Source organism: Mytilus galloprovincialis, chromosome 2 (genome assembly GCF_965363235.1).
Source record: "Mytilus galloprovincialis chromosome 2, xbMytGall1.hap1.1, whole genome shotgun sequence".
In the NCBI taxonomy this organism is placed as follows: domain Eukaryota; kingdom Metazoa; phylum Mollusca; class Bivalvia; order Mytilida; family Mytilidae; genus Mytilus; species Mytilus galloprovincialis.
Window position 1 is genome coordinate 88,072,702 of NC_134839.1, and position 23,497 is coordinate 88,096,198.

At 32.1% G+C, this 23,497-nt stretch overlaps 1 protein-coding gene across 1 annotated transcript in view; it reads left to right on the top strand.

The window, feature by feature from the left end:
• The first annotated feature begins 1,477 nt into the window (after window positions 1–1,477).
• Window positions 1,478–23,497, top strand: part of LOC143064753 (ceramide synthase 6-like) — a 48,850-nt gene continuing 26,830 nt past the window's right edge. Inside the window, exons 1-2 of the mRNA XM_076237825.1 lie at window positions 1,478–1,662; window positions 11,041–11,167. Coding sequence (XP_076093940.1) covers window positions 1,499–1,662; window positions 11,041–11,167 — 291 coding nt within the window. The 5' untranslated portion in view covers window positions 1,478–1,498. The remainder of the gene's footprint in view (window positions 1,663–11,040; window positions 11,168–23,497) is intronic.

A 23,497-nucleotide genomic window follows, 5' to 3' on the forward strand; every position in this document is an offset into this window, starting at 1 on the left:
CCTCCCCTGCCTCATAGGTAGTTACGGCCCTGCTGAACATTGTAGTTTTCTCGTTTGAATTGTTTCATATATAGAAAGAAGATGTAGTATGATTGCCAATGAGACAACTGTCCACAAGAGACCAAAATGACACAGACATTAACAACTATAGGTCACCGTACGGCCTTCAACAATGAGCAAAGCCCATACCGCATAGTCAGCTATAAAAGGCCCAGTGATATGGCAATGGAAACTAATTCAAACGAGAAAAGTAACGGCCTTATTTATATAAAAAAAAAAATGAACGAAAAACAAATATGTAACACATAAACAAACGACAACCACTGAATTACAGGCTCCTGACTTGGGACAGACACATACATAAATAATGTAGCGGGGTTAAACATGTTAGCAGGATCCCAACCCCTCCCCCTAACCTGGGACAGTGGTATATACGTTTGTCAATTCGGGGTCTTTTATAGCTGACTATAAATATGCGGTATGGGCTTTGATCGTCGTTGAAGCCTTCAAGGCCGTACGATGACCTATAGTTGTTAGTTTCTGTTTCATTTGGTCTCTTGTCGAGAGTATCAATGGAAATCATTTCACATCTTCTTTTTTATATTGTTCAGCGTATATTCTTTGAAATTTATATTGTGTTTGTTTGTTTTTCTTTCTTTTTTTTCAAGTGTTCAGTAGCCGTTTTGATTTTAAAATGTTGGAAGGTTACAGAAGAACGACTTACGCACAGTAATAACTTATTATGTTATAAGCTAACATGCCTATTATTTAATATTTGTGTTTAATAAAAAGAGAGGATCAATTCTCAGAGTATATTAAGTTTGTTAAATGTTATTTCATTCTTTTGCTTTTGGATCAACGATACTCTCAGCTAAGATAGTCATTTAGTTAGTTTGGTGCAGAAAATTATATTATCAAAAGTAAACGTTTTTTTTTTTTTTTTTTTTAGCCCTTGATTCGAGTCCTTGATGTCATTACTTCACCATTCAATCGGAGCCCAAGCATTTCACACTGTCGGTATACTTTATAAAGATTCGTGTTTATTTTTTTATTTTTTTTTTCTTCTCAGTTCTCTAATGTATTTTCCATCTTTCTCCTATTTTTATATCTATTACCAGAGACATATGTCTCTACTATTATAGAATTATAGAGCATGCCAGTCAATTTACATTTATGTATTGTTTAATTTATAGTGTATTGCTTGACACGGCAAAAGGAGACGGCAGATTTGTAAAAGCAAATTTCACTAGTTTCTGAAACCTTAAAATATTTATTTCTGTTGTATCATATCATTTTGTGATGATTTATCTGAATAAATATTGTTTAAACTATTCTTTTGCTGATTGCATTTAAAAAGTAATGAAAATGTTGTCATGCTAACGACCAAAGAATTGTATACAAATCCTTTATTATACGACCGAACTGCAGGTCACTGACCGTAACAGATTCCGAGTTTGATTAGTTCCGTCACCGCTCCCACAATTAGTCATTGTACAAAATGGCATCTACTTTTTGGAGTGAATGGTTTTGGCTCCCAGAAGGAGTAACATGGGACGATCTAAAAAGTGAAGAGAGTGATAAATATCAACCACAAGTGAAAGATTTAAGCATAGTTCTATATCTAGCCATTTTTGTGTTCTTAATACGAAAAATACTCGAACGGTAAGTGGCGTGATCTTCGGTTGCACAGCGCAAGTCCAATGTCTGCATCTTTTGTTGAATGAAATTATCATTCATACATACTTTTTTCAGTTGTAAAAAGTAAATACAAGGTTCTGTATAAAATTCCACTTAATGGGATTTTTGAAAACGAGTCAAAGGAGAAAATGTCAACAAAAAATGACTCGTACATATGTATCAGAAAAGAAAATAGATACATGTATATAAACATGATGATAAAGAAAAGATCAAAAACACCTACATGTCATGTACATGTAGTATTTGGATCTGAAACAAAGCACAAATGTTTTTGGATAAAGGTTTTATCAATTAATCCATAGGGCGCAGGTATTTATCACATTCTCTTGGTTCTGTAAACAATTGATTTATCCTTGGTTTTTGTTTATATTTTTGAATGGAGCAATTTTCTCTTTGGTCTTCAACAGGATCGGCATTGGGTCTGTTTGCACCCTATATGTTCACCCTTGTAATTGTTCGCATATTATTATTATTCAAATACAAGTTGTATATACAAATGTACATGTACAAAAAAAAATTTTTTAAATGAATATTTATCAAAATATTTATAAATTTTCATGAATGGCAAATCGGCAATTTTAAATGAAATATATGCTTTTCATTTTCGTGGTATAGACATGCTAGATGAATCATTATAAAATTTTGATAATATATGATTACTGTTAATTGGTATTTACATAGCCAAATTTGGTATTATTATTCTTTGTTTGAAAATCAAGATTTTTGTTTTGTACATGTAGCTGTCAGATGTTTATATGCATACTGCATGTAGTTAGCTTGGTATGAGTTAATTCAATGAAGATTTGGTACATTCAGCTTTTCTTCTTCAAGTCTAAGATTAATAAACATTGTCTTCAATATCATTGGGACAATAATATCAAATAATAATAAAATTGAGAATGGAAATGGGGGAATATGTCAAAGAGACATCAACAACAACCCGATTAAAGAGCAGAAAACACAGAAAGCCACTAATGAATCTTCAACACAGCTAGAAAAATACTGCGCAGCACTGGAGGCGGGTCCCAGATCATCTTGTCAATTTTTATATTCATGATTCATTTCGTCAAAATACTTAATTAATACTCAAGGAAACATGTTTATATTTTTATGATGTCACTTTTTTATGAAACAATAAAAAAACCTGATTCATACATGCAGCAATACACTTACTTTAAAACAATTAAATAATTATTCCGCTCAAAAGCAATAAAATAAATGCAAACAGACTTAGAATGCGATTCAGCAGAAAATGTGTAGGGTTTGAACGTGAATAGGACTGAAAGTGGGCCAACAGACCCAGATTCCTCATTCACCTTAATTCTGTTCGCCCTACATTGTAGCTAAATTTAGGTCTGTTACCTTAATTTTTGTTGAGCCTGCGGCAGAAAGCTCGACATAGGGATAGTGATCCGGCTATGGTGGTGGCATTAGCTAACTTCTTAAAAGCTTTATATTTTAAAAGGTGGAAGACCTGGATGCTTCATACTTTGTCAGTGGTCTCGTTAGCCCAAAATAGAAGGGCGCCGCGCCCTGTGTGCCCTCAGCCGCACCCTTCTGCCCTGACGCCGTTTTCTGAAAAACCCTTGTGCCGTTTTGGTAAAATTGCCTTTTGTTTCATCGATTTCTTATCAGAAGTTAAATTACATATATGACACCTGGTGATTGCCCCCAGGTAACAAGGTTAATCATGTCATTACAATCAATTATTGTGGATAAGACTTCAAAGGTGTTAATTACTAGGTAATTTAATTAAGACAATGTACCTTTTTGTCATAAATATGATGAATGTGTTGGCATTTTCTTTTCAATCTCCAAGTCACAATGGAAGAGTGTATGAATGAAGACTTTCATGAATTTAGAATTGAATTGAAGTTATCAACTTTGCCTTCACAGAAACATCGTCCATCTCAACTTGTGAGCGACAAGCAGACGTAAACATGTTGGAAATTAATTTTGGAGTTACTTCCCCTGAAAAAGCTTATTACAAAACTGTGCTCCTAAAATATTATCTAGCACTAAAAATAGGAAAAAATAACCAATTGAATACAAAATTATATAAGAATGTTACCTTAAGGATACTAACTGTCTTTAAACATACAAAAAAAATATATTGCAATTTATTTTTGATAATCATACTTTTGGCAATCCATGTTTTATACATTCTCAATTAAGAAATATATATAATTTGATTGTTTGATTTGTGTCAAGCTATCAACTTACAAAAATGGAAGTGTGTAGTTAAACTCTCATCACAAATCAACATGATGAAGCTACATTTTTGTACACTAAATAATATATTCCTAAACACAAACAATAAAAAAAGTTTTGAGGGCCAAGCTCTAGATGAAAATTTTGAAATACAACTACTCTGTCATGTACATGTATAGTAAACTATGAGATGTTTAGTTTATGTTCTTTCTTTTTGGAAGGAGAGGGGGTGGGGGAGAATAGAAAGTTTCTTTTGCCTCTTTTGGTTAATAAATTTAATAGTATGAATGTGTATTGCCATGTTATATGAACATGTAATATGAATGACTTTTCTTATGCAAATTTTATAGAATAAATAATCATAACAACAACTTATGCATCTTTATTGACAATATATACAGTAAAAAAATATTTGAACTCGTGATACACGCAGGGACGTAGACAAAAGAAATGAAGTGCCTTCTATCATAAAAAAGTGCCCTGCCCTCCACTGGCACCCTGCCCCTTTTGAATTCTAGCTGGAGCACTGTTTGTATATAGATACCTCTTGTTACCAAGTTTCTGTCAGTCTCATGCCCAATGTCCTTGACCTCAATTTCATGGTTCAGTGACTACTTGAAAAAAAAGTTAAGATCTTATGTTATGTTAAATTCTCTCTTATTATAAGTTATAGAATAACTATATTTTGTATGTGTGTACATTGCCAGATCCTCTTGCCCTTCAGGCAGTTTTCACTTGACCTCAACCTCATTTCATGGATCAGTGAGCAAGGTTAATTTTTGGTGGTCAAGTCCATATCTCAGATACTTTAAGCAAAAGGTCTAGTATATTTGGTGTATGGAAGGATTGTAAGGTGTTCATGTACATGTCCAACTGGCAGGCGTCATCAACTTGAAACTTAGTACACATGTTCCATAAGATATGATCTTTCTAATTTTAATGGCAAATTAGAGTTTTCACCCCAATTTCATGGTCCACGGAAAAAAGAAAATGATAGTGCAAGTTTCAGGTTAAAGTTTTTGGTCAAGGTAGTTTTGGATGAAGTTGAAGTCCAATCAACTTTAAACTTAGTATAAATGTTCGCTATGATATGATCTTTCTAATTTTAATGCCAAATTAAGAGTTTTTACCCCAATTTCATGGAAATCTAAACATAGAAAATGATAGTGTGAGTGGGGCATCCATGTACTATGGACACATTCTTGTTTTAAAATTAGGCCCTTAGTTTTCTCATTTGAATTGTTTCATATTTTTTATTCTGGGGCTTTTCATATCTGACTATACGGTATGAGTTTTGTTCATTGTTGAAGGTCGTATGGTTACTCACATCCATTTCATTTGAACTATAGGTGGATAAATGTCTCGTTGGCAATCATACCATATTTCCTCTTTAATGATGTCATGAATTATTATATACTGTAAATTCAGAAATTATTGCATGCATTTATTAATGCATTTTTGTCATTTTTGACTGAAATGCGATTTTAAGTTTTACGATTTTGAGAAAAATCCTGTTTAATTCAAATAAAATATTTCAAAATGCAAGTTAAAATTATTGCCTTTCCAACTCAGTCACATTTTTTGCAATAATAAAAAACGGTTAACCTCGCAATGATTTCTGAATTTAAAGTAACCTTGAACATGATATTCTTCCCAGAATTTAAATTTCATTCACCAATATAAATATAAGTATTATTTATCCAAATAGTAATGAGTGTCAAATTGAAATACAGCAGTTTGTCATTTAAATGATTTTTAAATAGTAACATCTATTGGTAGATCAAAGCTTTGAAATGGCCTGTCAGATTGGTAACTAGTTAACCTAATTTTTTTTAAACCTTTTGTGCATCAGTGACAAAAATCTTGGTATTACAATTAATCAAATATATATATACATGTATGTCAATTCATATGTATATACCCAATAACAGAATGAATAGTCAATCAATTGTCATTACATTAGTTTTGAGTTGTTTTGAATTATTTATAATTTGATGTTTCACAATTCAAGATGTTAACACTGACATTTGAAACACATTGTTATTCATTAGGCTTTTTTTTTTACCATATTCTGTCGTCGTGTTAAGATTTTTTGTAATAATTTATAGGTTGCAATTAATTCAGTAAATATGGACAATGCAAATTCCATAGGAACTACTTCTAAGGCTTAAACTGTGCCACTCGTACTTTAAAAAATCTATAAATTGTATCCTTCTACTATTTGTTTCAAAGGTAATAACATATATATTAAAGGCTGTGCTGTCTGTCTGTGCAGCATATTTTCAACATTTATATGTCTTGATATTCAATGAGTTGAATTTAATTTCTGTATTACCCCTCCCTTCACTTTGGCTCTTCCTCGAAATTCAATTTGACTTTTTATTTGTACTGGTAAAATTCCTAAGTTGTATCTCAAATTCAATGAGATGAAACATAGAGATCATATCTGGGAACCAGTAGGTAAACAAAAAAAATAGCCATGAATACTATATATCTCACCAAAAGAGGTGTGGTTTGTCAAACAGCTGTATTTGCAAAATGCAACATATTAGGTGTTTTTAGTCTCAATTTTGTTTTAAATCTTACTTTATTTTGTAGTGTGTTCAAGCATTGTATATGTGGTGTAAAATGAAACTATTGTACGGTTATTTAATTTTATTAGAGTAAATAGATATAATTTGAATTAGCATTCTTAGAACCTCTTCAAGTGTTTTACCATTACGGCATTAGGATTTTAATTTATTATGGTCTTATTTTCTATTGTTGAAAGAAAACATCTCTTGTTCAAATATTTTTAAAATAATAAACTTAATCCTTATTAAGTTTTAGTGTGTGAACATTGAGGTGGTTGTCTGGATATTTAACTAGACAAATGTTTTGGCAAAGAATTGAAGGATAAATGTATAAGACATATAAGAATGATGTACTTATTTTTAGTGACTTGCAGTTTTGTATTATCAAATGACAGTGTTCTATTGTACATGTTGTAGTAACAATGGAGTTAAAACCTGTTTTTTGTTAATCAAGATGTATTTATTTTGATAAGTCACAATGTCTATTATTACGTTGTTACATGTAGTTTAAATGTATTTTATTTGAGCTGCTTCCATTGCCCATAGGTTTTTCTTGTGAGCAATTGGCAGTTTAAAATACGCCAGTGCTCCTCATTTTTGCAATTTTTTTGAATTATGAAATATTTTCTGATTAATTTTGTCGCTTTAAATTTGTAAAATTAACATTTTGGAAAATTTAATGTCCTACTTTAGTAAAAGTAAATAGAAATCTATGAAATTCAAACACAAGGTTTATGACCATAAAAGGAAGGTTGGGATTGATTTTGGTGTTTTGGTCCCAACAGTTTAGGAATAAGGGGCCAAAAAGGACCCAAATAAGCATTTTTCTTGGTTTTCGCACAATAACTTAAGTATAAGTTAACAGAAATCTATGAAATTTAAACTTAAGGTCTATGACCACAAAAGGAAGGTTGGGATTGATTTTGGGAGTTTTAGTCCCAACAGTTTAGGAATAAGGGGCCAAAAGCAGGTCCCAAATAAGCATTTTTCTTGGTTTTTGCACAATAACTTAAGTATAAGTTAATAGAAATCTATGAAATTTTAACACAAGGTTTATGACCACAAAAGGAAGGTTTGGATTGATTTTGGGAGTTTTGGTATCAACGAATTAGGGACCAAAAGGGTCCAAAATTAAACTTTGTTTGATTTCATCAAAAAATGAATTATTGGGGTTCTTTGATATGCCAAATCTAACAGTGTACATGTATTCAGATTCTTAATTTTTGGTCCTGTTTTCAAATTGGTCTACATTAAGGTCCAAAGGGTCCAAAATTAAACTTAGCTTGATTTTAACAGAAATTGAATTCTTGGGGTTCTTTGATATGCTGAATCTAAACATGTTCTTAGATTTTTATACGACCGCAAAATTTGAAAAATTTTTCGTCGTATATTGCTATCACGTTGGCGTCGTCGTCTGTGTCGTCGTCGTCGTCGTCCGAATACTTTTAGTTTTCGCACTCTAACTTTAGTAAAAGTGAATAGAAATCTATGAAATTTTAACACAAGGTTTATGACCACAAAAGGAAGGTTGGGATTGATTTTGGGAGTTTTAGTCCCAACATTTTAGGAATTAGGGGCCAAAAAGGGCCCAAATAAGCATTTTCTTGGTTTTCGCACTATAACTTTAGTTTAAGTAAATAGAAATCTATTAAATTTTGACACAAGGTTTATGACCACAAAAGGAATGTTGGGATTGATTTTGGGAGTTTTGGTTCAAACAGTTTAGGAATTAGGGGCCAAAAAAGGGCCCAAATAAGCATTATTCTTGGTTTTCGCACAATAACTTTAGTTTAAGTAAATAGAAATCAATGAAATTTAAACACAATGTTTATGACCACAAAAGGAAGGTTGGTATTGATTTTGGGAGTTTAGGTCCCAACAGTTTAGGAATTAGGGGCCAAAAAGGGACCCAAATAAGCATTTTTTTTTGGTTTTCGCACCATAACTTTAGTATAAGTAAATAGAAATCTATGAAATTTAAACACAAGGTTTATGACCATAAAAGGAAGGTTGGTATTGATTTTGGGAGTTTTGGTCCCAACAGTTTCAGTCTTCACGCCGAGTGGCAGCCCAGGCAGCCCAGGCTGGTAAAATTGCTCTCGGGCCTGTAAAAATCAGACCTACAGGCCAACAGAATCTAACTAAAAATTTTCAAAAATTGAGCTGCGGGCCTGTAGAATTAGCAGTTCAACGTGAAGACTGCAGTTTAGGAAAAAAGGGCCCAAAGGGTCCAGATTTAAACTTTGTTTGATTTTATCAAAAATTGAATAATTGGGGTTCTTTGATATGCCGAATCTAACTGTGTATGTAGATTCTTAATTTTTGGTCCCGTTTTCAAATTGGTCTACATTAAGGTCCAAAGGGTCCAAAATTAAACTTAGTTTGATTTTAACAAAAATTGAATCCTTGGGGTTCTTTGATATGCTGAATCTAAAAATGTACTTAGATTTTTTATTATTGGCCCAGTTTTCAAGTTGGTCCAAATCGGGGTCCAAAATTAAACTTTGTTTGATTTCATCAAAAATTGAATAATTGGGGTTCTTTGATATGCCAAATCTAACTGTGTATGTAGATTCTTAATTTTTGGTCCCGTTTTAAAATTGGTTTACATTAACTTCCAAAGGGTCCAAAATTAAACTAAGTTTGATTTTAACAAAAATTGAATTATTGGGCCTCTGTGATATGCTGAATCTAAACATGTACTTAGATTTTTGATTATGGGCCCAGTTTTCAAGTTGGTCCAAATCAGGATCCAAAATTTTTATATTAAGTATTGTGCAATAGCAAGAAATTTTCAATTGCACAGTATTCAGCAATAGCAAGAAATCTTCAATTGCACAGTATTGTGCAATAGCAAGAAATCTTCAATTGCACAGTATTGTGCAATAGCAAATATTTTCAATTGCACAGTATTCCACAATAGCAAGAAATATCTAATTGCACAATATTGTGCAATAGCAAGAAATTCCAATTGGATTTCAATTGGAGTTATCTTTCTTTGTCCAGAATAGTAGTTGAATCAACTTAAATCATTGTTTTATACAATATACAATGTATATTCACTTTTACTACCAACTGATAGATTAAAACAATCTTTACCATTTAGTGATAACAAGCACTTTTTTTACATTTTAATATTTTATGATGTATTTAAATGAGTAGTTATTTTTGCAAACTTCATTAGAAATTTGAATTGAGATCAGTTTTGAAATAAGGGAAAGGGGGATGTGAAAAAAAAATTGGAGGGTCAATTTTTTTCATTTCAGATTTCATAAATAAAAAGAAAATTTCTTCAAACATTTTTTTTAGAGGATTAATATTCAACAGCATAGTGAATTGCTCAAAGGCAAACATTTTTTTTTAAGTTCATTAGACCACATTCATTCTGTGTCAGAAACCTATGCTGTGTCAACTATTTAATCACAATCCAAATTTAGAGCTGAATCCAGCTTGAATGTTGTGTCCATACTTGCCCCAACCGTTCAGGGTTCAACCTCTGCGGTCGTATAAAGCTGCGCCCTGAGGAGCATCTGGTTGATTATGGGCCGAGTTTTCAAGTTGGTCCAAATCGGGGTACAAAATTATTATATAACGTATTGTGCAATAGCAAGATATTTTCAATTGCACAATATTGTGCAAAAGCAAGAAATCTTCAATTGCACAGTATTGTGCAATAGCAAGAAATCTTCAACTGCACAGTATTGTGCAATAGCAAGAAATATCTAATTGCACAATATTGGGCAATAGCAAGAAATTTTCAATTGCACAGTTTTGCGCAATAGCAAGAAATATTCAATTGCACAGTATTGTCCCATTTTCAAATTGGTCTACATTGAGGTCTAAAGGGTCTAAATTGAACATAATTTGATTACATCAAAAATTGAATTCTTGGGGTTCTATGATATGCTGAATCTAACCATGTATTTAGATTTTGGATATTGGACCATAATAGGTAAATGTCCAATTTAAAATTTTTAAGTTTTAAGTTTAAGTTCTTAGACCACATTCATTCTGTGTCAGAAACCTATGTTGTGTCAACTGCATGTATTTAATCACAATCCAAATTCAGATCTGTATCAAGCTTAAATGTTGTGTCCATACTTGCCCCAACTGTTCAGGGTTTGACCTCTGCGGTCGTTTAAAGCTGCGCCCTGCGGAGCATCTGGTTCTACTTTTTATGTATTTTTACCTCTAATTCCATGTATAACATGTATAAGTGTGAGGTCTACATTGATCTTTTATAGCTCCATCCTGTAAATGGTAGGTTGTTCTGTATTACATGTATATTGTATGCTTCCTTGGACTATATTGGATGTTTATTTAAGTCCATCATCATACTTTATTTCCTCTTAAAGGAGATTGACAAAATGAATATATATAAGTAATGTACATTTATAAAATTTTGAAATTATATATTAGAATGTCACTGTTAGAACAAGAATACGTTTTATGCACCTCATTGATATTTATCATAAATCTTTTATTATTTTATTTTTAGATGCAAGTATTGAGAATTGAGATTTCTTTAAACTACAGTTTAATTTTCTTTTATTTTCAGATTTTTGTTTACAAAGATAGGAGAATATTTTTGTATTAGAGACAGAGTTCCCAAAAAAGCACCAAAAAATAATATATGTGAGGAAAGTTATAAAATACGTAAATTTCCTAAAGAGGATGCATTACTGGTAAGTAAAGATTAAAGGACATATATGTGAAACAGGGCCAACACATAAAGGTTTCAATAGAAAACAATTGAACTTTAGTAGACTTAAAGCAGTTAGAATTGCCCCATAACCCAATTATTTACAAGGCTGATTTTGAACCATCTTAATACATGTAATGTTTATCCTAATTGATTTGCAAAAGACTGGATTTTACATTGTCATAATTAAATGACCAGAAGTTTTATCAATGACAAAGATATATCCTTATTTGTCTGTGTGTCACTGTATATCCATCTAGACAAGATCCTTGACATAACTCAAGTTTTTTTAAATGATTCTATGTGGAATTTATACACAATATATATTATAAATGAGTCTTAATTGAAAACTACGCTCAAACCTATGACTGCGTTGGATAAAAAGCGCAATTTTTATAAGTGTGCATGTAAAACAAATTTCGTTGTAGAAGGGTCTAAAAACAGCACAAACAACATTTTCCAAAAGACCAAAAAAGTGAAAAAGTATATTTAAACAAAACGCATTTGACTAACAGGTCGAACAACTGATGTTCTTTAACCCTGCTGACTGCCATTGGCGATTGCCAAATAAAATTGATCACAAGATGTAACAAAATGGATCTTAATATAAATTTAATACTAAACAAAAAAAAATTTTAACTTGTGGCCACGATGTTATGCCACAAACATACGGTGTCAATATTTTTTTAGTACACAAGATCCGGATTTCGACAATAATTGTCTCTTCAGTGATGTTAGGGATCGAAACGGTATTTGGAAGGCCATATAAAAAGTACCCTCATTTTTAGATAGACTCTTGAATTTTAAGAGTCAATGTAGGATGAAGGGATCATATAAACTGGAGGGTATATATGATTCTATGAAGAAACAATTATTAAAGAAATTGAAGTTATCTTTTACTGATATTTCAAATACTCTACAAACCCTAACTTTATTCATGTGAAAAATTCATTAATTGATAGTGGATTGTTGACCTTTATTTCTCTCTCTATCTAGATCTCTCTCTTTCTCTCTGTAAAAACAATTTCAATTTGTTTATTATAGGTTTTTACTTTTTGTATTTCAATTCAAATTTTTAAGTATTTTTACTGAAACAACACATATGACTTGTAGTTGGGGGTGCTTGACCTGACAAACTACTTCATATTGGACAAACAACTTCATAAAGTGACTCATAGATGTATGTTAAGAAATAATATTATTACTAGTATATGAAATAACAACAATTTCATAAATAAACTATATCATTTCCTGTTTTTCTACACAGATATTTTGACCTGATAACTTGAGGTGTGACTGCAGGTCAAGTTTAAATAAGATAGCCAGTGTCCAATATTAGTTTAGTTTGGATAGGATTTAACATTATCTTATGGATCTTGTTAGTCGTAAAGGAAGTTAAATATCCCAAATCTGTTATTCTTTGTACATGTAGGTACATATCTCCTACATTGTAGTTTAGATAGGTTTAATTTTATGTCAAGGTATCTGTGTAAGAATGTCACATTACAGTTGTAGAAGAACTAGATTTACTGCAATGTAAGACCCTGTTTCAAATGCCTAGTCAATTATCGAGGGTGATTGGGTGTTATAAGTATAAAAACTGTTTAAAAAACAGTAGTACTGAAAATATTGAGTAGTTAATTGTTGCTTGTGTAAGACCATGTGACAGATAGCTAGTCTGAAGGGAAAAATGTTTCTAAAATTGCTGAAAATTTTTGATTTTGGTTTTGCATAGATTAAGAGTTTTGTTAGATTTGATTTATAATTGGATTTAAAAAAATCTGATATCTTCAACCCCTTATAGGTTGCACTTTGTAAATAAAGCTGTTTCTCACAATACGCCTCTTTTGGGGAGATCTTGAATATTCATAGAAAATTAATTTTGTTTACATTCTGTACCCCGGTTAAGCTCTCCGTGTTCCATCTCACAGAGACATAACTTGGGAATGTTACCAGTATTTATACATGTGCATATTGTTTACATGAAAATCTGTGGTAACCTTTCATTCGAGGTAGGGGTAGTTAAGAAAATTAGTGTTAGTTTAAACTGAGAAGTTCAGGGCATATAAACATTGAAAATATGCTGCACAGCCCTATATTTTGACCTTTAAAAAAAATTGTGCATATGAACTTTCAATTCTAAGATGAGATTTATTCAAAACTAAATAGTAAAAGTGGTACAGTTTTAGCCTTAAAAGGAGTTCCTATGGGAAATTACTTTGTCAATATTTACAGAAATGCAATCTATAAAGCTTTCTTAACAGTGAATGTTAATCCAAATTCATATCTCTTTTTAGCTCACCTGACCTGAAAGGTCAAGTGAGCTTTTCTCATCACTTGGCGTCCGTCGTCCGTAAACTTTTACAAAAATCTTCTCCTCTGAAACTACTGGGCCAAATATAACCAAACTTGGCCACAATCATCCTTTGGGTATCTAGTTTAAAAAATGAGTCCGATGACCTGGCCATCAAACCAAGATGGCCACCATGGCTAAAAATAGAACACAGGGGTAAAATGCAGTTTTTGGCTTATAACTCAAAAACCAAAGCATTTAGAGCAAATCTGACATGAGGTAAAATTGATTATCAGGTCAAGATCTATCTGCCCTGAAATTTTCAGATGAATCAGACAACCCGTTGTTGGGTTGGTGCCCTTGAATTGGTAATTTTAAGGAAATTTTGGTTATTATCTTGAATATTATTATAGATAGAGATAAACTGTAAACAGCAATAATGATCAGCAAAGTAAGATTTACAAATAAGTCAACATGACTGAAATGGTCAGTTGACCCCTTTAGGAGTTATTGCCCTTTATAGTCAGTTTTTAATCATTTTTCGTAAATCTTAGTAATCTTTTACAAAAATCTTCTCCTCTGAAACTACTGGGCAAAATTTAACCAAACTTGGCAACAATCATCTTTGGGGTATCTAGTTTAAAAATGTGTCCGGTGACCCGGCCATCCAACCAAGATGGCCACCTTGGCTAAAAATAGAACATAAGGGTAAAATGCAGTTTTTGGCTAATAACTCAAAAAGCAAAGCATTTAGAGCAAATCTGACGGGGTTTAATTGTTTATCAGGTCAAGATCTATCTGCCCTGAAATTTTCAGATGGATCGGACAACTGTTTGTTGGGTTGCTCCCCCTGAATTTGGTAATTTTAAGGAAATTTTGCAGTTTTTATACGACCGCAAAATTTGAAAAATTTTTCGTCGTATATTGCTATCACGTTGGCGTCTGCGTCGTCGTCGTCGTCGTCGTCGTCCGAATACTTTTAGTTTTCGCACTCTAACTTTAGTAAAAGTGAATGGAAATCTATGAAATTTTAACACAAGGTTTATGACCACAAAAGGAAGGTTGGTATTGATTTTGGGAGTTTTGGTCCCAACATTTTAGGAATAAGGGGCCAAAAAGGGCCCAAATAAGCATTTTCTTGGTTTTCGCACTATAACTTTAGTTTAAGTTAATAGAAATCTATGAAATTTTGACACAAGGTTTATGACCACAAAAGAACGGTTGGGATTGATTTTGGGAGTTTTGGTTTCAACAGTTTAGGAATTAGGGGCCAAAAAAGGGCCCAAATAAGCATTATTCTTGGTTTTCGCACAATAACTTTAGTTTAAGTAAATAGAAATCAATGAAATTTAAACACAATGTTAATGACTACAAAAGGAAGGTTGGTATTGATTTTGGGAGTTTAGGTCCCAACAGTTTAGGAATTAGGGGCCAAAAAGGGACCCAAATAAGCATTTTTCTTGGTTTTCGCACCATAACGTTAGTATAAGTAAATAGAAATCTATGAAATTTAAACACAAGGTTTATGACCATAAAAGGAAGGTTGGTATAGATTTTGGGAGTTTTGGTCCCAACAGAATAAGGGGCCCAAAGGGTCCAAAATTAAACTTTGTTTGATTTCATCAAAATTGAATAATTGGGGTTCTTTGATATGCCGAATCTAACTGTCATGACTGTGTATGTAGATTCTTAACTTTTGGTCCCGTTTTCAAATTGGTCTACATTAAGGTCCAAAGGGTCCAAAATTAAACTTAGTTTGATTTTGACAAAAAATGAATCAGTTAGGTTCTTTGATATGCTGAATCTAAAAATGTACTTAGATTCTTGATTATTGGCCCAGTTTTCAAGTTGGTCCAAATCGGGGTCCAAAATTAAACTTTGTTTGATTTCATCAAAAATTGAATAAATGGGGTTCTTTGATATACCAAATCTAACTGTGTATGTAGATTCTTCATTTTTGGTCCTGTTTTCAAATTGGTCTACACTAAAGTCCAAAGGGTCCAAAATTAAACTTAGTCTGATTTTAACAAAAATTGAAATCTTGGGGTTCTTTGAATCCAAAAATGTACATAGATGTTTTATTATGGGCCCAGTTTTCAAGTTGGTCCAAATCAGGATCTAAAATTATTATATTAAGTATTGTGCAATAGCAAGTCTTTTCAATTGCACAGTATTGCGCAATGGCAAGAAATATCTAATTGCACAATATTGTGAAATAGCAAATTTTTTTTTAATTAGAGTTATCTTTCTTTGTCCAGAATAGTAAGCAAGAAATATCTAATTGCAAAATATTGTGCAATAGCAAGATTTTTTTTTAATTGGAGTTATCTTTCTTTGTCCAGAATCAACTTAAATCTTTGTTATATACAATATACAATGTATATTCACTTTTTACTACCAACTGATAAATTAAAATAATCTTTACCATTCAGTGATAACAAGCAGTTTTTTTACATCTTAATATTTTATGATGTATTTAAATGAGTAGTTATTGTTGCAAACTCCATTAGAAATTTTAATTGAGATTAGTTTTGGAATAAGGGAAAGGGGGATGTGATTAAAAAAATTGGGTTCAATTTTTCTCATTTGAAATTTCATAAATAAAAAAGAAAATTTCTTCAAACATTTTTTTGAGAGGATTAATATTCAACAGCATAGTGAATTGCTCTAAGAGAAAACAAAAATTTTAAGTTCATTAGAACACATTCATTCTGTGTCAGAAACCTATGCTGTGTCAACTATTTAATCACAATCCAAATTTAGAGCTGAATCTAGCTTGAATGTTGTGTCCATACTTGCCCCAACCGTTCAGGGTTCAACCTCTGCGGTCGTATAAAGCTACGCCCTGCGGAGCATCTGGTTGGTTATTATCTTGAATACTATTATAGATAGAGATAAACTGTAAACAGCAATAATGTTCAGCAAAGTAAGATCTACAAATAAGTCAACATGACCAAAATTGTCAGAGAACTCCTTAAGGAGTTATTGTCCTTTATAGTCAATATTGAACAACTTTTCGTCATTTTTGTAACTTGTACAAATATCTTCTTTTCTAAAACTATGGGCCAAATTTAACCAAACTTGGCCATAATCATTACTAGGGTATTTATTTTAAAAAAGTGTCTAATGACCCTGCCTACCAACCAAGATGGCCGACATCAGTAAATACAGTAACAGGTGAGCGACACAGGCCTCTAGTTTGTGATACAGTGTAATTTGTTTTTTTTAACTTATTTCCTATATAGTCATTAGTGGCTAACTTCTGGACAATACTTCTTACAAATCACAACAAGATTAAATACCACACAGACCTTTCTACATAAATCGATTTTAGAAATTGTGACACATTTCACTGCCTGATATGGCCCAAAAGGTCTTTAAACAGGCTTTGCGACATCAGAGCAATCTAATAAATCTTGTGAATTTGAATTTTTCTGTACAAAATTCATTTGTACTTTTATTCTAGGCTATCATATTTAGCATTGTTTGGTTTTAAACATAAGCTCGACATAGGGATAGTGATCCGGTGGCGGCGGCTACAGCGGCGGCTACGGCGGTGGCGTTAGCTAAATTCTTAAAAGCTTTATATTTTAGAAGGTGGAAGACCTGGATGCTACATACTTTATATATAGATGCCTCATGTTACGAAGTTTCCGTCAGTCACATGTCCAATGTCCTTGACCTCATTTTCATGGTTCAGTGACCACTTGAAAAAAAGTTCAAATTTTTTGTAATGTTGAATTCTCTCTTATTATAAGTAATAGGATAACTATATTTGATATGTGCGTACCTTGCAAGGTCCTCATGTCTGTCAGACAGTTTTCACTTGACCTCGACCTCATTTCATGGATCAGTGAACAAGGTTAAGTTTTGGTGGTCAAGTCCATATCTCAGATACTATAAGCAATAGGGCTAGTATATTCGGTGTATGGAAGGACTGTAAGGTGTACATGTCCAACTGGCAGGTGTCATCTAACCTTGACCTCATTTTCATGGTTCAGTGGTTATAGTTAAATTTTTGTGTTTTGGTCTGTTGTTCTCATACTATATGCAGTAGGTCTACTATATTTGTTGTATGGAATGATTGTTAGGTGTACATGTCTAGCGGGCAGATGTCATGTGACCTTGACCTCATTTTCATGGTTCAGTGGTCAAAGTTAAGTTTTTGAGTTTTGGTCTTTTTATCTAATACTATATGCCATAGGTCAACTATATTTGGTGTATGGAAATATTTTATGATCTTTATGTCAGTCGCGCAGGTTTTATTTGACCGTGACCTCATTTTCACGGTTCATTGCACAGTGTTAAGTTTTTGTGTTTTGGTCTATTTTTCTTAAACTATAAGTAATAGGTCAACTATATATGTTGTATAGAAGCATTGTTAGCTGTACATGTCTGCCTGGCATGGTTCATCTGACCTTGACCTCATTTTCAAGGTTCATTGGTCTTTGTTTAGTTATCTTGGTTAATGTTAAGTTTATGGTACAGTTGTTATAAAGCTTAGCTTTTTACTTAGGACTATCAACATAATATCAATGATTAGTATAGAAGGCGAGACATTTCAGCGTGTGCACTCTTGTCTTAATAGAAATAATTATAAAAAATCTTCAAATAAAGTTTGTAACTGTTCAGGTATTTAATTCACACTTGCAATTGAAATTTTATAATTGCACATTTAAATTTTGATGACACTTAATTTGCAGTAATATAATTACTTGTATTATATAAATGATTACTTTTAATGAAGGTAGACTTTACTCTTGTCACTTTGGTCTCTTGTGGACAGTTGTCTCATTGGCAATCATACCGCATCTTCTTTTTATATTCGACTTAGAATTAGATTTTACAAAGCGTTTATCCAACCAATAATGTTAGTAGTCCCTAACCAACTGAAGGGGACTTTCAAGCTGTTGGAGAAATCTTGATAACTTTTTTCTGTTATCTTAGATTTTTATATTAGGTTAATAGTCTAAATATATGAAGTTACAGAATGATTATGAGGTTTTATCAGTTTGAGTGTTGAAGAATAAAGGCAACAGTAGTATACTGCTGTTCGAAATTCATAAATCAATTGAGAAAAAGACAAATCCTGGTTTCAAACTAAAACTGAGGGAAAATATACATCAAATATAAGAGGAGAACTTAAAGTTATTGGTCTAACATGAAAAAATCTGGCAGGTAATTAGCTTGCCACATTTTTGTTTTACCCTTGTCTGTCTGTACATCCATTCGTCTTATAATTGGTTCTTGTTTTAACTTTATTTTGCCTCAAACAAAGAATATAAAACTTATACACAATGCTCAAACACAGATCAAGTTTGAATTTTGGTGGTGTCACTTTTACCGTTTTAGATTTATGCCCCTTTACAAATGGAAATTGGTTAATTTTTTGTTTCCATTCTCTAAATTTAGTTTGCCTTAAAACTAAATGTTAAGAAACTTATACACAATGCTTATTACCTTAAAACCACTGCCATAAGAAACAGACCCAGTTTGAAATTTTGGTGAAGTCACTTTTACTGTTCTGGAGTTGTGTCCCTCTACAAATGGAAATATTTTTGAATTTTTCTTTCTGTTCTCTCACTTTAGTTTGCGTCAACCAAATGTTATGAAACCTATACATAATGTTTATAACCACAAAAGACAGATAAATTTTTGTCGAGCCTGCAACTTTTGTTGCAGAAAGCTCGACATAGGGATAGTGATCCTGTGGCGGCGTTAGCTAACTTCTTAAAAGCTTTATATTTTCGAAGGTGGAAGACCTGGATGCTTCATACTTTGTATATAAATGCCTCATGTTACGAAGTTTCCGTCAGTCACATGTCCAATGACCTTGACCTTATTTTCATGGTTCAGTGACCACTTGAAAAAAAAGTTCAGATTTTTTGTAATGTTGAATTCTCTCTTATTATAAGTAATAGGATAACTATATTTGGTATGTGCATTCCTTGCAAGGTTCTCATGCCCGTCAGACAGTTTTCACTTGGCCTTGACCTCATTTCATGGATCAATGAACAAGGTTAAGTTTTGGTGGTCAAGTCCATATCTCAGATACTATAAGCAATAGGGCTCGTATATTCGGTATATGGAAGGACTGTAAGGTGTACATGTTCAACTGGCAGGTGTCATCTGACCTTGACATCATTTTCATTGTTCAGTGGTTATAGTTAAGTCTTTGTGTTTTGGTCTGTTTTTCTCATACTATATGCAATAGGTCTACTATATTTGTTGTATGGAATGATTGTAAGGTGTACATGTCTAGCGGGCAGATGTCATCAGACCTTGACCTCATTTTCACAGTTCAGTGGTCAAAGTTAAGTTTTTGATTTTGGTCTTTTTATCTAATACTATATGCCATAGGTCAACTATATTTGGTGTATGGAAATATTTTATGATCTATATGTCAGTCGCGCAGGTTTTATTTGACGTGATCTCATTTTCACGGTTCATTGCACAGTGTTAATTTTTTATGTTTTGGTCTATTTTTCTTGAACTATAAGTAATATGTCAACTATATTTGTTGTATGGAAGCATTGTTAGCTGTACATGTCTGTCTGGCATTGGTTATCTGACCTTGACCTCATTTTTATGGTTCATTGGTCTTTGTTTAGTTATCTTGGTTAATGTTAAGTTTATGTGACAGTTGTAATAAAGCTTTATACTTAGGACTTTCAACATAATATCAATGATTAGTAAAGAAGGCGAGACATTTCAGCGTGTGCACTCTTGTGAATTTAGGTGTCGTCACTTTAATCGTTCTCAAGTTATCCCATTCTTCCAATGGAAAATAATCAGCAATTTTTCCATTTCCATCCTCTAATTTAAGTTTGCCTCAACTAATTGTTATGGAGCCTATGTATACACATAATGCTTATTACCACAAAACTCAGATCAAGTACAAATTTGGAAAGTGTCACTTTTACAGATCTTGAGTTATGTCCCTTAATAACATTGTATGCAAGCAGGGGCATCATCTGTGTCCATAGGACACATTCCCCATTTATTTCATCATGCTTATATTTCATTGTATACATCTTCATTCTTAATATGCATGTAATATTTGCCACTGAATGTAAAGCATCTCTCTACATGATTATTTTAAACCCTGGAAGCCACTGCTGTAGAGATCTTTATATTCTAGAACTTTTAAATGGATCACAGACCAATGATTCTAGCTCTAGATAATCAATCAATATGTTGATTAGAATCTGAATGTTTTTGTGTAAAAATTACTGTTCAGTGTTATGAATGTACAGTTTTAACATTAGAGTTTTAACAATTTATGCAGGCTCACATTGACTAGTTAAAGTCCTAGCTGTCATATTTCTGGTTGTATCATGTAACCTATATGCATTTATACAAGCATACATTTTGTTTAACATACAGACTACAGTTATTGGACATCTATATGTGTATCAAATGTGGAAAAATTGTCTTTTAATTGATTAGTTTAATTATAGAAAAAGTTTCCCCTTGAATATGGTATTGATTAGTTTACTGCATGTATGTACAGGAGGAAGGCATTAAGTATCTTGACAATAATTTTGAAAATGGGAATCCTGCATGACTCTATGATGGAATGGTTTTCATTATAGAAAATAAACTTATTGATCTGTTTACTTCATCTTCTTACCTAACAACTGTTCTAGAAATGTGGATAGTGCATGACTTCATTATTATTTCTGAAAGATACTGTATACAAATGATTATTAAAATATTGGTCTTGGTCAAAGTTTTATATAAGGTACATAAATGTATTTTTCTGAAAAGACTTTACAGTAGCAGTAATACTACAACATATGAAGATTAAGGTTCATACTCCAAGCTTAAGAATCATCCAACATCTTCATAAAATTACTTTTAAAACATTTAATTTAAAAAAATAAAACGCACACAAACATATGTTGAAATTGCAGTAATTCAACTCTCCACTACCAATATCTGATAAAAATGATATTGTTTGTATAATATTAAAATGAAGTTGTCCAGTCCATCCTTTATCCCTCAGCCCCTTATATATCCGGACAGAACTCATGAACTCAAATTGTGTGAGTTTAAAGAAAAATAAAAAAAATGATTGGTTGCTGTCTCATCAACAAATGCCCTACATCTGTTCACACTAGAATTGTAAGAATATTGGAACTGTTATGGGGAATTCTGACTTAAAACTTTGGATTAGAATAAATCCATTACCCTGAAATATAGATGTAGCATCAATAGATAAATATTGAATATAGATCCCATCCTTTAGATGCACATTTGACTTCTGTTGTTCAAAAGTAGATCAATTCAACTTGATACATAAAAAGTTATTTCAGGATTTTGGTGACTTAATGACAATAAATATGATAAAAGCAGATAAATCATGACAAAAGTTTGTTTAGAATATAAGAGGATATAGTGTTAATGAAGGCTGAATAAGGCCATTAATTTGACTTGCTCATTTTAATTCTCAATTTAAAGTATAAAATAGTATTAACATTCTATATGTTAGAATTTTTAATGGAGAACAGACACCTTGCTGTCTCAGATATCCGGGATAGTTACAATGGAAGGAATTTTTAGCTTTTTATTTAGTATTCAATGATATTTTAATTTAAAATTGATTAAAAATGTGTTATATTTTTTTTTTAATAGTTTGGAATCATTCACAGCATTTTCAAAGAAAAGTCAATGCTTGAATTTATTTTCCAAATTAAACTTGTATAAAAATTTCAATGTCTTGCATCAAACATTAAAGCCCAATAGTATCTTTCCGTTTGTGAAACCTGAGAAAACATTTGTAAAATAAAGTAACTTTTAAAGCAAGTGCTTGTGTGAAATTCATGAATATAAAGTGGTATTTAGATAACATCAGTTTTATAAATAGGTAAAGAGGTCAAGAATTCCATATCTACACATGTGATAAGGGGTTGAGGAATAAAATACAGTTTGTTATATTCTCATTTGTGATATTATCCAGTTCATTTGTTTCTAAAAGGCTGGTACACACAATAAGATGTGTATTATTAGACTCTCTTGTACACGTGTCAATTTTATCTTATCTGATTGTAAGCAAATATTGATATTCCTCAAGCTTTTTCTCCATCCAAACAGTTTCAACAATGGAAATTGAAGTAGTTTTATAGTACATGTATCTTTTATTTTGATGAGAAAAGGGAAAAGTTAGAATATGTTTGACAAAGCAGAGACATTTGATTGCTGCATATAATGCATTCATATATAGGATGAGTTGAGAAGGATAGAGCTAAGATATGCTTAAAAAAACTATTCTTGAAATTTCCATTGGAATTTCTTTCCCAAAACATAGTTTTTTTCACATTTCTTTTGCAAAGTAACCTTCAATTTAAATAAGTAGACAAGACGTTTTAAGAGGTTTATTTTCTATTAAGGTAATCATTTATGATATCACATTGAGGCAAATATGCCACAGTGCTTGCAATATAGAAATTAGGAGATCAGGCCAAAAATAAAATATTGTTTGTTTCCCCTCACACGACCGACCCGGTAAAATCACTGCGACCCGAAAAATTTTATTGGCCATTCTTGTCCACTATTTTTTTTTTTTTTTTTTGCTATGTTGGTTATTGGTGATACCTTTCCGATGCTGTAGTCAACGAGCGTTTTAAATCAAGGCATTTTTGCAATAAAGCGCCTACAAGATTCGGAATCAAGGGAACAAACAAAATGTTTGCCACACGATTTGTTTGCAAGGGTGATCTTTTTTGAAAATAAAAAAAACCTGAAGCATCTTTCAACCCGCTTCTTGATTTGCTTTGTGTCTAACCTCTGTTCCTGTTTGAAGGATACAATCTTAACGACTTTTGAGTAAAAATGGTCTGAATCGTGCTTTAAAATCTATCTACTTTGTCTTTGAACAGGTTGGGCACAAGTCAGGAAATGTGGGATACATGTATTCCCTGTTTTCAGGAAACGTCCCTGTTTTCTGGTGTAAAAAAAACAAGTTTAAATGGGATTTCCTTTTTCAATTTATGGCATGAAAATTACAAAAGGGCACAT